This window comes from Penaeus chinensis, chromosome 2, assembly GCF_019202785.1.
Source record: "Penaeus chinensis breed Huanghai No. 1 chromosome 2, ASM1920278v2, whole genome shotgun sequence".
NCBI classification, from domain to species: domain Eukaryota; kingdom Metazoa; phylum Arthropoda; class Malacostraca; order Decapoda; family Penaeidae; genus Penaeus; species Penaeus chinensis.
Genome location: NC_061820.1, coordinates 4808512 through 4826011, shown reverse-complemented (window position 1 = coordinate 4826011; position 17500 = coordinate 4808512). Strand labels below are relative to the sequence as shown.

The following is a 17500-nucleotide window of genomic DNA, read 5'->3' as shown; positions in this document are numbered from 1 at the left end:
ATTGTACTTTTTTATTTCTACTTTATTTCATGGTTTCCTTTCATGAATTTTATACATTTTTAGGATTCTTTTTACTATTTTACTATCTTTTATCATATCTGCCTTCCCTATTATTGCCTATCACATTAAATCCTGCCCTTTTCTTTCAATATATTTTTTGTCAACCTCACATTATCTTCCCATCCATCTTCATTGTTTCCCACATTTTTCAATTCCTTCCTTTTTTCCCTATAACTTTTCCCTTTCTTTTAGCCTCTCCTTTGCTTCCCCTCTTCCTTCATGTCCTTATATCTCTTCCTTCGTCTTGTTTAATTTCCAAGTCCTATTCTTCTTGACCATATTCCCTCCTTTTCTCTCTTTTTTCCCCTTCTCTTTCCTTCTGTTGCCCTACTTTCCCTTTACTTCCCATTCTCTTCTATTCTCTCTCATTTCTTTTACCCCTGATGCTTCTTTCATTTCTATTCTCCTCCTTTCATTTCATCTTCTATTCCCTCGTCTTTCCCTTTTCTTTGCTTACTTTCTTTCCCTTTTTTTCTTTTTTTTTTCCTTTCCTTTCCTTTCCTTTCCTTTCCTTTCCTTTCCTCTCCTCTCCTCTCCTCTCCTCTCCTCTCCTCTCCTCTCCTCTCCTCTCCTCTCCTCTCCTCTCCTCTCCTCTCCTCTCCTCTCCTCTCCTCTCTCTCTCTCTCTCTCTCTCTCTCTCTCTCTCCTCTCCTCTCCTCTCCTCTCCTCTCCTCTCCTCTCCTCTCCTCTCTCTTCTCTTCTCTTCTCTTCTCTTCTCTTCTCTTCTCTTCTCTTCTCTCTCTCCTCTCCTCTCCTCTCCTCTCCTCTCCTCTCCTCTCCTCTCCTCTCCTCTCCTCTCCTCTCCTCTCCTCTCCTCTCCTCTCCTCTCCTCTCCTCTCCTCTCCTCTCCTCTCCTCTCCTCTCCTCTCCTCTCCTCTCCTCTCCTCTCCTCTCCTCTCCTCTCCTCTCCTCTCCTCTCCTCTCCTCTCCTCTCCTCTCCTCTCCTCTCCTCTATTCCTAACCCTCCCACTTTCTACACAAATCTTTCCTTCAATTCATATACAATACTTATTTCTTCTTCACAAATGAATTTTTCATTAATCATAACATATTTATTTTCAGTCTATTTTATGAATGTATATAACATTGCTTACTTTCAGGATGATGATTCTGAATATGGTGTACGTAGGAGCATCAGCTGTGAACAGCTAGCAGATTGGAATGCACAGTTGTATGAGAAAAGTTATGTGAAATGTCCACTGCCCAATTGTGGTATAATGTTCCATGGAGCAACACAAATTCAGAATCACTATGTCAACTGCACAGGAGTAAGTATTTCATATATATTTTTATTTGCAATGGTTTATAAGCATTAATTATTAGACTTCACCACTGTATTTCTCTTTTAACTGGTAATATTTATAATGATATGGAATATGAAATGTAAATTCTGCGAGTGGATTCTTTTTTTGCGTTTTGGAGTCCTTGTTGATAGTTTTGAGGGATTTAGCTATATTATATAATTTGTAGATTTAAAAAATAAAAACATTTTTACTTAAATTTTTGTGGGATATGGTTTGGCTAATTTTATTTATTCAATTTTTTTTTCTTCCTAATGGCTCATATTAAAGCTTTCATAGGCAAGGATCATTTGACATTAAAATGTGAGGGAATGGGTTGATTTGCTTAATTGTTTTCTTTTTGTTTTGTTTATGACAAGATATGTAACCAAACCTATTTATTTTTATTTATTTATTTTTTTTTTCAAATAATTTTTGGAATATGATTTCCACTTTGACCTCTTGAAAAAAATATAAAGACGTAAAGCTAAATCATACCTCTTATATTTAAGTTATTATCATGTTTTAAATGTCTAAATTCCTTTTTAGTGGTGATGTAAATTATGGTGTCCAGAGAAGAGAGTGAATCTTATTGTTAGATGATGTCATACCCTATAATTGATAAAAAGAAAATGCCATCCTCCAGGGTAGGAGCCACTGAATAAGATCTTTCTGTTGTTACACAGTTAAAAAAGTTAATATAAGTGTATTAGTTACAAGGTTTAGAATGTGTTTTATATGCTTTGATGATTTTTTGTACTAAGTTCTCTCCTTACTGTCCCAACAGAGATGTGAAGATGCCATCATTGAGTGCAACCACTGCCAAGCCATTGTGACAACAGACCAAATTCAGCAGCACTTGAAGATAATGCACCGTTTAGACCAGTCACCACAGCCAAGCAGTGACTCTGGTAGCAGTGAGGTCGCCAGAGCAACAGGAATCATGGAGAGAGAGTGCAGACCAGGCCAAAAGAGTGGAGGATCATCTGTTGTAGTGAGTCTCTCCTCTCTTCAGGATCACCACCATCACTGCCACCACCAACCTGCCATTTTCCTTCATCCTGTAAGATAGATTATGCACAAAGTTGTTACTAGTGATGATATGATCTGTCACTTCATCAGTTTCCTTTGCATTCTTCTGCTTTCTTCTTTGTCCCCTAATCTTGATGTAACTTCCCTCTTTCTCCTCATTCTCCGTATCTGATGTTTTTGACCTTCTCTGTTTTTTTTTTTCTCTCTCTCTCTCACTTGTCTGTATCTATTCATTTCTGCATATTTTCTGTTTCTTTTCATTTATACATCCTGTCCTTTTTTTTGTTAAGTTCATGTGAAGATACTGATTTCTAGCAGTGTCTTCTGTATGTGCCATAAGAGTTAATCCCATATTAAAGTTTAATTAAAATCTCTAGTGCACTTGTGCAGTGGCAGTGTACAGGATCAACTTTTAATACGCCTGGATCAACATTAACTTTTAAGCTCAAATTTAAATCCTTCACATACACAGGAGGAGCTTGTTAGTCCCACCAATTGTGTATTGATGCTTAATAACAACCTCATCATTTCTTAGTAATTATGCAGTAAGTTCTGACATTTTCATGCCAAGATGATTATGAAAATTCATTAATATATAATATAATAAGTTGGGGGATATTCAAACAGTTAAAATAAAAACAGAGACTATAAACACAGGAAAGGCAACATTATTTTCAGGTTGGGAAAATATTTCTGTATTTAGCAATATTTTAATTGAATAAAAATTAAAACTTTTAATAACTTCACTATCAGGTTTAAATTCAAAGTCCAAACTTTCTTATTCATTAAAATATAGTGAACTACAAAGCTGCATGGAAATTTGCTATCATGATCTTGTGGCAACATCCTGAGAAAACTACCTTACTTGTACCCCTTGATCACACGCAAGGAAGAGCTGTCAGAGAAAACCCGAAAATGAATTGATGTTATGAATAAGTTATATTTATTTGCCTATAAACTTCAAAGGTTATTTTGAGGCCAGTTTTATATCTTATTTGTACTGACACAGATGTAATATCTTCATGTTATAATTCTACCCATCTATGAGGGTTATATGTATTATATTTTATTATATGTACATGTTAATAATCAATGATTATTATGATGTACGAATTTATACGAAGATGAAACAGAAGTAATAGATTTGCAAATTTCAACTGAAGCGCAGACGTTGTAATAGTTGATAAATAAGTTACAGACATCTTAATCCATGGTATGTGGTAATTGTGGTAACTATGCCGTATGTGTATATTATTTCTGTAGCAAACATTTCATTATCAACATTACCATCCAATATGAAATTATAATGGGTGATTGCCAATTATTATTACACAAACATCAGCTCTTTTGTGTAAAATAGCAAAGTTACTGATAATCACACAGATTCATACATCTGGCATGTGTGTCTTGCATCTATGGATTTGGATTAAACTTTAATCTGATATTAACTTTATTGACATGTACAGATGACAATTTAAATCTTCATGGTCATGTCTTTCCTCATTTTTGGGTATAGTCTTTTATTTATATTTACTATGTCATTTATATTGCCACTGGGGACTTTTATTCTTGTATTATATCTGGCATCATTTGTAAAGGATACATTTTTAAAAATTATTATCATCAGTTGAAATATATATCAGATAAATTCTAAAGAATTGTTTTGAGTGAGAATGATTACACATAAAACTTGAACTTTAACATTCTCAACTAAAACTTCATCAAATAAATTAAACTAGTGAATATTAACTCACTGTCACTAGGAAAATGCAGTACCTATTTTAGAATTTTTTGTGAAAGGTCTCTGCACTTAGATGGCTCTGCAAGTGCTTAGCTACAAAGGAATCAATTAGCAGACCTTGTAACCTTACCTGATTTCACCTTTCCTTGAATTTACGGGATAATTTTTTTTTTTACCAGTATGAATATTGATGGTGTTATTTTTATTATAGACTTTATAATTATTATAATGTTATTGGCATTAGTAACAGCAATATAAGATAACTTAAAATATTTTTAAAAAATCAAGGAAAAGGGTAAACAAGCGAGACAAGTAGTACTCGAAATTGGCTCATTGGTGACTTAGAACAAATGTAGCCATCTATGTATAAAAACAATTCATAAAATAAACTCACAGTGGGCATGACATGTATGCACATGCCATGCCCATCTGCTTTGGGTTAAAGACCATTGCTTTATGTCAGTTGTGATTTTTTTTGTTACAACTATAGAGCACTAATTGACAACTAACTTTTATATTAGTTGAATACACTTCCATTTGCTATTAGCATGGTGGATAGGACAATTATGTGCAGTTATTGTATCATATATTTAGATTTTTTTTCCTTGCTAACTGCCTTTGAGTGAAAGTGAAAAAGAAAGTTTTTAGTATTCCGTCTAGCTGAAATTAATTTTACCCAGAACAAATCACAAACAAAAAGGCAAGAAGTTATATAAACAGATAGAGACAGGATATAAAGAAAGAAAAATGGAAATACTGGAATTAAAAGAATAATGAGACTGCTAATTGATGTCTTTGTGGTTTAGGACTTCAGCTTTAGGAATCATCTCTATGTAGATACATTTCACAAAACAATACTTCAGTGAACATCACATTTTCCCGTTGACATTGGCTTAATGGCACATGAAACAAGGAAATATGAATTGAGAAAAATATAGACTTGTGAAGAAACAAACACTGTTTGTTTCCCTGCACTGTAATTTCAACTTCCTGATTAAATTAACTGGTATTAATGAAATTAATGGTGTATAAGAAATGTGACTAATGGTGTATGAGATACGTAGTTATGATTAATGAAAACTAAATTTGTGAAGAAGAAATAACTGTTACTCAAATTAGGTGTTAAATATTCTTGTTAATTATGAGTTGCAATACAGCCTGGCAGCCTTTGATTACACCCTGGGGTGGGGGGAGGGCTTCTATATATCCAGACTGAATTCACTCTAGATGGTCCAATATATTAATTAAGCTGTTCTTGTATTTAAAGGATTTTGTTAGTTTACATGATGTAAAAGGCCATAAAAGTGATTTAAAATCTATCACAATTATTAATGTCATATTTTATCCAGTTAGCAAAGCCTGTACTGTTCTTATCCCTTTTTCATTATTACTTTTTGTTAACATTTGTCTTGTATTGTTTTGTTGAACACTTTTGTGATTGTTTACCATAGTTTGTTTTAAAATGGCAGGTGTTGCTCCAAAAACATTCAACCAAAAGCACTGTTTTTATATAGCATTTTTTTTTTCTTTTTTTTAATTTATAAGACATAAGTAACAAAATTCATAAATTATATCCCAAACACAAATTCAATTTTTATATATCATAAAGAACAGTGTGACAAATATCTTTTCTTATAGGGTGCTGAAGAGGAGGAAGGAAGAGACTTTCAAATGTCTGAAACTTGTGTTGAAACCAAAGATCATCATTCATTTAAGTAAGTATGTAAAGCTATTCTTATTGTGTTTGGCAAAACTTTATTTAGGGAGAATATGTTTGGAGTAATTTCTATCCTCAACCTGCAGTATGCTGTACCAGAATGGCTATTTTCATTATACTATTATATATAAAGATTGAATGTCCATCATTCCTATTATATATTTCATTATTTTATCAACCCAATGGCTATGGGTTTATGTACTGTCCCCTGTATTTTTTTGTGAATTTTGTTACATACAGATGGCTTCACATGTGCTCAGCCACCGAAGAGTTTATCAGTAAGCCCTAGTGACTGTGCCTGATTCACCCATCCTTAAATTTGCAGGAAAATGTGTTTTTCTTTCTAATACTATTAATATTGACATTATTATTTTTCTTGTTGATATTATGATTATTAAGTTGTTATTAAGATATTAATAACATTAAAGGTAATAAAATAAAACAAATGAAGCTTCTGAAAATCAAGAAAAAGGGTAAACAGGTGAGATAGCACATGTAGAGCCATCTATGTGTAAAGACAATAGATGAACTTTTATTACAGTGTGCATGGCATTGTATTCTTGCCATCTGTGCTGATTGGGTTAAAAGCTTGTCATCACTGATTGTTCTGTTTACATTTTGAAAATCTGATATTGGTAAAGTATTGTAGGTTCAATAGTTTTTTTCCTACCAGTTCAGTGATTTAATTATTTTCAATCCCCTTTTCAGGTTTGTTAATCAAGACCAAATGGAAAGGCAGTGGGTTCACGAGCTCAGTGTATCAGGATGTGCCACCTGCCCAATGGAAGGATGCCATCTTACCTTCCCATCCATGTCTGGCATCATACAGCACTTTCAGCATTGTCTGGGAAAGTCACAGGAGGCTTTTATTTGTGAGCTGTGTAGTAAAAGGTTTGCAACAGGCAGGATGCTGAATGACCATATGATGCACATTCATGGTGACGATAGGGTAAATATTCGTGTTCGTAACCTAGATGCAAGTGTACCTGATTATAACATGAGGAGAAGGGTAGTGGAGGGAGAGGATTCTGAGAGAAGAAGATCTGGAAATGGTCATGTTTTCAATCCATTGTCTGTAGAGGAGGAAGTAGGTTTGAAATCAACAAATGAACGCCACTGGAAGCAGAGAGATTACATTTTGGTTTCTTCTGCACATGAATCAGAATCATCCTTAAATGATTGTTACTTACCTCAGCATCAGACTTCCCAGTCTGTCTATAATGTGCCAAAGAATCATACTCACCATAGAGATATATCTGGAACGGGTCCAAGTACATATAATATAGCCTCATCCAGAAAAACTCATCATTCAGTTCCTAAACCACATAGATTGATTGATTATGAAAAAAATAGAATACCGGACACAGCACATAGATATGAACCTCCTTCAGCATTTCATAGGGTAAAAGACAGAAATCCAGGGGAACCAAGAATACTTAAAGTTTATGATATAGATTCTCAGTCTTCGATAAGGATATCTGGTTACCCAGAAACAGGAGTTTTATATGGTGAGAAAGAAGATCTCAGAGAACCTATATCTTCAGAGGACCCCTTCTTCAGACCAACACATAATCAACCAATGAGATCATTTGTAAGGAAAGTTGGTACTAGGTCACCTGTATATCCTAGTACATCAGGAGTTAAAAGAAAATATTCTGAGGAACATTGTGGGAATGTTTATGAAACAACAAAGAGTAGGAAGTACGTACCAACAGTTTCCTATACTGCTGGTTACACAAGTGATGAAAGTGAGGAAGATGGCAGGCTTCATCCAAAGTATGAAAGAAGAGTCCGGCATTCACCAGTCATGTTTTCCTACCCAAGGCCTGTTGTGAAAACTGAAGTGTATTCATCTGGTGGCAGACCAGTTCGCAGAGACCAGTCTTATAATGCTAACTTTGTGCATAATATGAAGACACCATATATTGGTTTTTCAAAGAAAGAGAGTACTCCAACATTTGAGAGACCATTGATTCCTGATGAATCCAGTTATGGTAATACTAAGTGTTGTATGTGGGAGGAGGATGAAAATGAAATGTTTGCAGCTCCTGTTCACATGAAAAAGCGAGAATTAGCAGAGAGAGCTCAGCAACTCCGGCGGGCAGAAGAGGCTGTTAAGCAGCAAGAAGAGGAAGCACAACAAAGAACGTGGCGTGCACTACGGGAGCAAGAGTTGGCTTTGAAAGAGAAGGAAGAAGCCTTGAAACAAAGAGAAGTTGCAGCCCAGAAGAAATTTGAAGAGGCCACAAGAATGATGGAAGAGACTCGTAAGCTTGGTGACTCAAAGAAATTTAAAGAGGACAAAAATTTTGCCGGTGGACGTCCAAGTCTATTGCTTTCTGTGAACAAAAGAAGCAATTCTGCTAGTTCACATCACAGTAATGAGGAATCAGGAAGCAAAATTTACCTAAATACTGTTTCAGGACCTGCAGATGTCACAAAACGTGCAGATAGTTCATTGGAACTCCAAGACAGACCCCAAGTTGAATGTAGTGATAGTGAGAGTGTGGGCATACTCAGAGTATATCGCCCAGAATCATTTGATCATGAATTAGGTAATTCATCTATAAGTGATATTACTTTTCCCAGGTTAAGTGAAAGCTCAGCTGATAAATCTGTACTGAATATTAAAACTTTGTCTGTTGAAGATGAAAATGGATTGTCAAAGTCTCACAAAATGAGATCGTTATCTCCTACTTGCACAAAATCATCTTCAACTTTATTAGTGTGTGGTAATAAGAAACTTGCATATCCATGGCAAACAAGTGAGGTTATACCTAGCATTGAACCATCAAAAGTATTGAGAACCTACTCACGTATACAGAGACGCCGCACTCTGACAGATTCTTTTCCTCAGACTAGTTCTAATGCTCCTCTGCGTGCACAAAGTTTGACCCCAAACAGTAAGATATTTGTGTGTGGTACATCATTTAAAGGCCAAAAGGAGGATAATGGTGAAACAGTCATTAATGGTGGAGCCACAGTAACAATTACTCCCTTGATGCCATCAGAAAGGCCAAGAAGACCTTATAGTGCCATGCCAAATATGCAACCCTCCGGACATACAGACTGTTCAGAGTCACCTACTTTTCTTAGGTCTCGTCCTACATCTGCCCTTGAAAATAGAATTGATATCCCAGTATCCATTACAGTTACCAAGGACGATAAGGAGATATCAGTAGATTCACCAATCAATCTTCACTTGGATAATGTAAAAATACCTTTTCGTGATTTAAAAGTCGTGTCTGCTGATTCTAATCTAGTTGAAAATGAAAAAAGTAAGGTCAAAAACATACTTGTACATGAAGTTGACAAAGCAAGAGAGACAGTTGCAAGAAAGGGAAGTAATGAAACCTGTATCACACTTGAAAAGGGAGAACCATGTTCCCGAGGGAGAAAAGGAAGAAAGTTGTCGATGATATCACTTGCTGGTGTGTCAATTCCAGGTCAGATACCCACTGAAAGGACATGGAAAACAGGCATTAAATGTCATGGAAATTGGACTTCCTCTCCCTCTTTACAGATATTCAAAGCTAAATCATTAAATTTTGATAGTTCAAATGATAGTGCAAGAATCTGTAAGTCCAGTGAAGAGTTTGATGGTAATATGAAGATTTCTGGACAATATTCAAACACATGTTTGGATCTGTCTATTGCCAAAAGCAGCACTCATACAAAAATTCAAGATGCAAAACCAGTATTAGCAACACAGAATGTTGCATTTGTTAAAGACCAAAATTCTCCTCACTCAGCAAAGCAGCTTCTTGTACCATATTACCAGGATGATTTAACTTCAAAACAAGATAAGCTTGATACACAACCAGTAGTTTCTTCCTCGCATTCACTAATGGATTTATCTTTGGTTAGTAATCCAGCTTCACAAACTCCCCCTTTCACAGTGGAATCCCACAATGCAATGCCAGAGGCAGAATTACCTAACTCAAATACCCAAGAACCTGTGCAGTGTGTCCAGGCACTTAATACAGCACACGAAGAATCCTGTAACTCTAATAGGGAATCAGTAGTTTCTCCTTGCACTCACTCATCTATGTCTTTGGAAGGTTCTTATTCACCCCATGGGACACCTGCAAAAGAGGATGTGGTATTGTATTCACAAGATAAATTTTGCGAAGAACAAACTAGACCAGCCTTTGTTGACCATATTGCAGATGAACAATCTGGCCCAATTCACAGTACAATACCAGTTCAAGAAGAACCAACATCAAATGAAATAGAAGTGTCTGTGCAAGAAGAGCCTTCATCAATACAGAATTCCAACCTAGACACGGCCACAAATGACTCCCTGCATTCTCAGAATGCTACTCCAAGTTCAGAAAATGTTGATCAGAGAATTAATGAAAGCTCATTGGTTACTTGTTCACCATGCCAAAATCAGAATGAAGATCAAACGTCTCCTATTTCAAAGCAAGAGCCACATGTTGCAGATGAAACTCAGCCAACATCACATATAACAGGTGATAATGATGCAGAAGGGCAAGGTGTAGCAGAAATTGACACTGACCAACTGATGCCGGTCCACGATAAAGATGCAGGTAGTGAAGAATATATCAATGGTGATGATGAGCAAGAACCAGAAGTCCAGACACCACCAGAAATTAGCCAGGAGTCACAGAACATGGGCCAAGAAGTGGAACAAACTTGTCAGGAACAAGAAATGTCAGACAAAGAGTGGTTGGTACAGGATCAGAAATGGCACTTACAAAACAGAGATCACCCTAGAAGTGATGAACATTCCGTACAAGAAATGCAAAATTTTGCTCATTTACAAGAATTATGCTCAAGTTTACCACCTGCATCAAACACAGGTATAGAAGGTGAGGAGAACTCTCAAATTACTAGTAAGGAAGTCACAAATACCTATGTAACAGAAGAACAAGGGCATCAGCAACAAGAACAGGATATAAATGAATCACATATTAAAAGAGAAGGCACAAATGTTAATTTTAATGTCACTGTAACTGAAAGTACCTCACACATTATAGGTGAGTTTGACCCTTCTACAGGGACTTTCATTAGCAGTAATCCTGTCTTGCTAAAATCCATCTTGGGCAACACTGTGACTTACCCCTTAACATCAGTACCTGAGGGAACTTTTTCTCCTGAATTTACCAGCCAAATTACTCAGCAGTTACCTGTGATTAACCAGGTCAAGCAAGTGAGTGTACAGAGTCAGACAGAAGAAGTGCAGGAGCAAGGGAAATATACTCATGATCAGTGTTATGATATGGAAAGACAGACACATTCAAATTTTGAAACAAATATTGAATCATCAGAGCTTGAAGAAAAGCAGTCCTACATCAGTCAGGCTTATGTAGACAATTATGAGAATCAAGATGTATGTCAAGGTGATGTGGTCGTAAACCAAAGTGTTGAACAGCTGAACACCAGTTTTCATTATAAAATGGAAGATAGCCTTGCTGAAACTAAAAATGGATCTTTAGTTGAAAAACATGGTAATGTGGATATGGGCATTGCTGAAGCTGAAGATGAGGAGGATGTTGGTAATGATGCAGATAATGTTGTAGAAGATATGGAGGTTGCAAATTGTGATGAAAGCACTGATGTAGGCATAAACTTTGATCCAAGTGATTGCATGACCTCTGAAATGAAAGATAGTCACTCTGAAATGAAAGATAATCACTGTTCAACCAGTGTAGATACCCAAAATGATTATATAGAGATGCCTGATAACATTTCAGATGCAGAAGGGAGAAATCCTGATAGTACCATTCTATATCCTCCTATTTATGTGAGTCTTGGTATATCAGAAGATAATGCTGGAAATATGTGTGATAAAATCAAAGGAGAAATCCTTGGTGAAGTAAGAGATGAACAGGCTGAAATAGGAGGAACTGAAGTCAATTGTACTACCATTTTATCTCCTCCAGATAAAAGTGATAGTAACTGCAGAGCAAAAGGATATGAAATGGTAAATTGCAAAATTCAAAAGCCTTGCACCACAGAAGCAGAGAATAATGTATACACCAGTGAAAGACAAGAGATATGTACTGAAATGAATGAAGATTGTGACATTAGTTTTAATGTTCAAGATGAGTCCAACAAGGAAGGTCAGACTAGGAATCAAGAGTTAGGTGTATCTCAAGAAAATGTTTTAGAAAGACAAAACAGAGGGAGGGGAAGGGGAAGAAGTCGTCGCAGAGGATACAGAAGAGGACATGCAAGGTCAAGATCAAGAGGAAGAAGTAGAGGAAGGATAAAACAGAGTAGATCTGGAGTATCAGTTTGTGCCTTTGAGGAATATAGTAACACCATAGAGGAATTAGACCAACATACAGCATACACAAATTATTCCAAAATAGATGGTTTGGAGAATGTGTTTGATAAACAAAGTAATAATGGTGAAACAGCTTTTATAGATATGGGAAGTACAGCTAGTATAGAAATAAATTATAAAACACATGAATTACCCAAAAATGGAGCTGATAATGACAGGAAGAAACAGGAGGCCATTCTGAATCAGAATGTTGGTAAATGTGTAACTGACCAAGATCATTCATCTACTATGTCTTTAAAGCATAATAGAGAAAGTAATTTATGTAACATGAAGTCCCCTGACTGTGTAGAGAACAGCACATGCAAAACATCTATAGGGAGTGAGGTTTTGAAAGTTGAAGAGGAGAGGATTGAACATGTATCTCGTGGAGGGCGTAAACTAAAACTGAAAGACTGGTGGACAGGTGTTGTAACAGACTCGTTGGCTCCAAGAAACAGAACAAGTAGTGTGTCAAAATCACCAAGAAGTTCCTCGGGGAAGTCGCCAATACGATCTCCGCCTCACAGTTCAGCTCCAAGACAACTTTTGTTTGTGAAGGAGGAGAGAAGGACAAGCACTTGTCAAGAAGAGTGCCAGGAGAATGATAATTCAGACATTAATGTCAGTCAAATAGGTAGTACCTTAACATCAGATACAGAATTACAGGATATAACAGCTTCATCTATGTCTGTGGTAAGAAAAAGAGAAACAACTCTAAATCATGAAGTGAATATAAACCCAAAGAAAAAGGGCCGATCAAGTAAGACTGAAAGTCAGTCATTACCAGTTGAAGAAATTGAAATTAAATGTGGAAAATGTGATGTCATTTGCAACTCCAGGGCCCATTTCAATCTTCACATTCAGCTTGAGCATAATGGCCTTGCAAGACCTGATGGAGAGGATCAGACTTTCACTGAAATTGAGGTAAAGGAAATATTAAAGAAAACTATAAAAAATATGAAAAAACTAAAGTGTGAAGTCTGCAGCAATTTCTTTAGATCATTACTTGGTTATAGGAGACATTCTGAAGCTTGTGGGAAATCTGATGAAGAGGTGAATATCAAATGTACAATCTGTAATAAAGAACTGCGTTACTACTGTATGCCTGCGCACATGAGAACTGTTCATGCAGCTAAAAAGGTAGATCCAAAGAAAGTTGAAAAGAAAACTGAGGAGATAGTAAGCACTGCTTCTCGGCCTAGACGGAGGGCAGCAGCGAATTGCAATGAAAGGCTTAAAGTTTGGAGATCAAATAGAACTGGGGAAAGTGGCAGTGAAAATTCTGATGCTGAAGAAGACTTTAATATTGAGCTGGAGGCAGACAAGTTTTATTCAAAGCCTGAATTTGCAGATATTCCTGAAGAGGTTGTATTGAAGTGGGAATCTCAGCTTAGTACTGGTGTAGACGGATGTTGTAGCAATGAAGGATGCACTTTCATTTTTTCAAGTGTTCCACAAGCAAAGTCACACTTCAATGTATGTCTATATTCAGCAGCCAAACAGATGTTTACGTGCAAGAACTGTGAGTACACTTCCCAAACTGAAAGAGAGATGGTTAGTCATGTTACAACCATTCATTTAGATCTTACAGGAGGTGCAGAAGAGGAGAGTGATTATGACCTTTCTGATGACGATTGTGAGGAGTCATATAGACAGACCAGAAGTTATGGTAGAATGAATCAAGGCCAGCTTAAGCCTTTTGAACCAGCAATGAGATGGACTTTTGAGTTTTTGAAGGATTCCATATCAGAGGATAACCTTTTCTTGGAATACTTCACAACAAAGGACAAATGGATCATGTTAGACGAGGAGCAGTATCTGAAATTTTTACCATCTGTGAAACAAAGTCCAAGGTTCAAGGTAAAACAGGCAGGTAAAACAAACAATATAACAGGAGACTGGACCAATATACAGCAGTTTACTGGCCAGTCTGTAGGGGGAACAGATGTGATTTTTTGTGGTGGGCCAGTCATATCTTCTTGCTGGTGTCCACAGCCTCAAAATGTTTCTCTTGGTATGAGTCCACAATATCTGGCATTGTCAACGCTGAAATCTCCAGAGAAGGAATATCCAATACTGAAGTCTACATTACATGAAGGTCTTATTCAGATTTGGGAATGCACATCTGAAGGGAAAGAAAGCGGTAAACATTTGAAGTTTGTGTTTGGCATTGCACATGAATTTGGAAATGTTTGGTCACTAGCTTGGTGCCCATCTGGAGCATATGAACATCTGGAAGGGGATCTAGCCTCTAGTCAACTTAAGAGGCTAGGGCTCTTGGCTGCAGCATTTTCAGATGGCTTTATTCGCATTTATGTGATTCCACACCCTAGTGACTTGGATTTGCATGAGGAATCAAAGATATTTCAGTTGCAGCCTAAGGTTACCCTAAGTCCAGGAAAAATGTACAAAGATGAGGCTCAGTGCCTTCATTTAGATTGGTATCAAGGAAAAGGTCATGCAGACATTGCTGGGGCATTGTCTGATGGTGTTGTCTGTGTATGGGATATCAGGTGCAAATCCCCCCTATTGTATTCTAAAGATGTGCATGATAATTTTACAATATACCCCAGAAATTCTTTCCAGGCTCACAATGGAGTTTGCTCTGTAGTAGCTTTTTGCAATACAACTGGAGGCAGGAATCTAGTGACTGGCGGTAATGATCGAACATATAAATTTTGGGATCTGGAAAACACAGATATGCCTCTTTGTATTAATCGCCGAGGGCTAGTTTTAGATGCAGTTTGGTTAGCACATTGGGCAGGCTGTTTTGTGTCATTTGATGATGTCTATGGTTTGTCAAACACTAGCACAAGTTTCCGCGAGTGTGGTTTTTTCGGGATTCAGTCTCGTAATGTTTTATCTTCCAATGCACCAGTCTGGTCTCTTTCTGGTTCTGAGTGGTTGAATGCAGTTGTGCAAGGGGACTCTGCTGGTGAAGTGGTAATAACTATACAACAGCAGCTATTCAGGAATTATGAGAATGATAAATTTCCATCAAAAAGAAAAGTTCCCTTGCTTTCAGTTAGATTAGAAGACCTAGACCAAGGCTCACAAGTCTCTTTTAAACCTCAAGAACCTAAGCCAAAGGCTGCTGAAAAGCCAAACCCAAAAATGAACAAGAAATCCAAGAAATCTCGCCCCACCAAGGACACAGATGATGAATTTGATGATGATGATGGTGATGAACTCTGCCCAGCTGCATATATTGAATGGCCCCATAGTTATATGGAAACTTGTGAGAAATATGGCATAGTTTTTACTGATCAAAATACTCAGGATTTCTCAAAAATTCCTGCTTCAGAGATGGCTGAGAGGAAGCGATCTAATAGTATGGAACCAGGACCTGTTGCTTGCTATCCACTAATGGCAGCCACTTCAGTTGCATGGAATAATAATTTGGGAGCCCACACTTGGATTTTTGTTGGCACACAGTCTGGACTTTGTAAAGTTATTCAAGTGTCAGCCCTTAACACATCAGAGGGCGAAAAGGTCATTAAAAAATATAGTAAATCATAGGGAAAATAGTGGCTAATCTTTTATGTTGTCTAGTACATACTTTGCAGGCAAAGTCATTAATTTATGTACTTTATTATTAATATCATGTAGTACGTGAGAAAGAAGTGTCTGTAATGCATGGGTGTGGAAGAAAGTATTTATTTGAAGTTATTTTCAAAACTATAGCTATAGTATTTGTTATATCTATAATTTAAAGAGTCAATATTTATATTCTAAGACCAATAGAGGTAGTGTAAAGTATGTGAACATAATTATTTTGTTCATAGTGAAGGATACCATTATGAAACTACATATCTGTGCAAAGTTGTTTGCAGTCTCTCAATTCCTGCATTTTTTCTGCTGGAATGTATGTTAAAATTAAGCTTAAAGGTTTTTCTGTTTTCTCTGTCTATGGGTAATTCACTCCTATAGTGCATGTAAACATTCTTGACAGATGTGTGTTAGTCTCTAGAAATATGGTGGTATGATTGCAACACTTACATTTTCATAAAATACTCAAACATTTCTTTCTGAGTGGTAATCATCTTGTGTAGACTTTATTTCAACATGACCAGACTATGCTCAATTTTATGAAGGAGTAATTGAATGATCAAGAACTCTTTTCTTCTGTTGCTCTGTTTCTGTCTTTAAATATCACTGTTTTTTCTGTAGCCTGATAAGTACAATTGTTATAACAAGAAGTGGCAATTTGAAAACCAAGCTATAGAGAAAGGCATGTTGATTTAAGATATAAATTGTTAGTTTACCATTTTTAGTTTTGAAGCTGATTAGACATTCCCAAAGACAGTGATCTGCATAGCCCAAAACTGCTGTTTTTAGGCAGTTCCTTAGTCTTGTAGTATCAGCTGTAAGTACACACTATGCTGGGATAAAAATGGTAGTAAAAGAAACAAACTATGTTTGATTTGCAAAGTTTTCTTTTTATATTTACTTTTAGACCGAATTATTCATTATATGATTTTTGCCTGCAGAGGCTGGAATTATAATGAAAAATGGTGTAAGGAGGAATGGAATATTTTATTAGTATGAGAAGCTCTTATGTTAAAAGAATGCATTCTTTTACCAATGCAAATAGACTCACTGCCTTAAAACAGTTGTGCCTAGTGTAGATATATAAGTAGGGGTAGTATGTATGAAAACATCTTCACAGATACAGTTTATACATTATGGCAATACTATAAAGAATTAGGCATGATGTAATATTTTTAGTGTACTGCAGTTTTTTTTTTTTTTTTTTTTTTTTTTTCAAAGTTGTATTTTTGTAACTTATAAAAGATTTATTTCCAGTCTTCTAAAACATTTTTTGGTATGGCATTGAACAAAGTATGAAAACCTATTTCTTTTAACTATTCCATTGATTTTATCAAAGTATATAATACTTTTGGTTTCTGTAAATAAGGATTACACTGGTTACTGCTTTTCCAAGTATTGTCACTTTGTACACTATTTAACACATTATTCATAAATAATCATTAAAGCACTTATGTTTTGTTAATATTGGAGAGAAAACTTTGCCATGTGATATCCAGCTAGTCAGGTTGAGCATTGCCAACACAAGTAATTTTGTTTTCTTTTGATCTGTTTATCATTATTTTTTAGTTAGATACAGTTTTTAGCTATTTTAGCAGAGTAAGGTATGTAATAGTTTAAAGCACAGTCTTTACAATAACATGAAAAAATATTATGAGAAAGCTGTTAGTAATATTTTAGATCTGTTTGTATGCTGTCTTATTATTCGTAGCTTGATTTTTATCAAAGTAGAAATGGAACTTACAGTATTACCTAGGATTTCCAAAGGATCCTAAAAAAATACTTGTATGTCCCATTTGCCTACTGTTACATTAAATTTAGTAACA

At 36.0% G+C, this 17500-nt stretch overlaps 1 protein-coding gene across 4 annotated transcripts in view; it reads left to right on the top strand.

The window, feature by feature from the left end:
- LOC125030435 overlaps window positions 1-17500 on the top strand; it is a 19929-nt gene that overhangs the window by 1218 nt on the left and 1211 nt on the right. For 2 of the 4 annotated variants that reach the window (XM_047620483.1, XM_047620475.1), the window contains exons 3-6: window positions 1161-1328; window positions 2128-2403; window positions 5752-5828; window positions 6539-17500. The exon at window positions 6539-17500 is cut by the window's right edge and continues 1211 nt beyond it. In XM_047620483.1, the coding sequence (XP_047476439.1) occupies window positions 1161-1328; window positions 2128-2403; window positions 5752-5828; window positions 6539-15644 (9627 nt within the window). In that variant the 3' untranslated portion in view covers window positions 15645-17500. Of the gene's footprint in view, window positions 1-1160; window positions 1329-1889; window positions 1988-2127; window positions 2404-5751; window positions 5829-6538 lie in introns of those variants that run through there. The other 2 variants (XM_047620490.1, XM_047620495.1) reach the window with 2 other exon arrangements.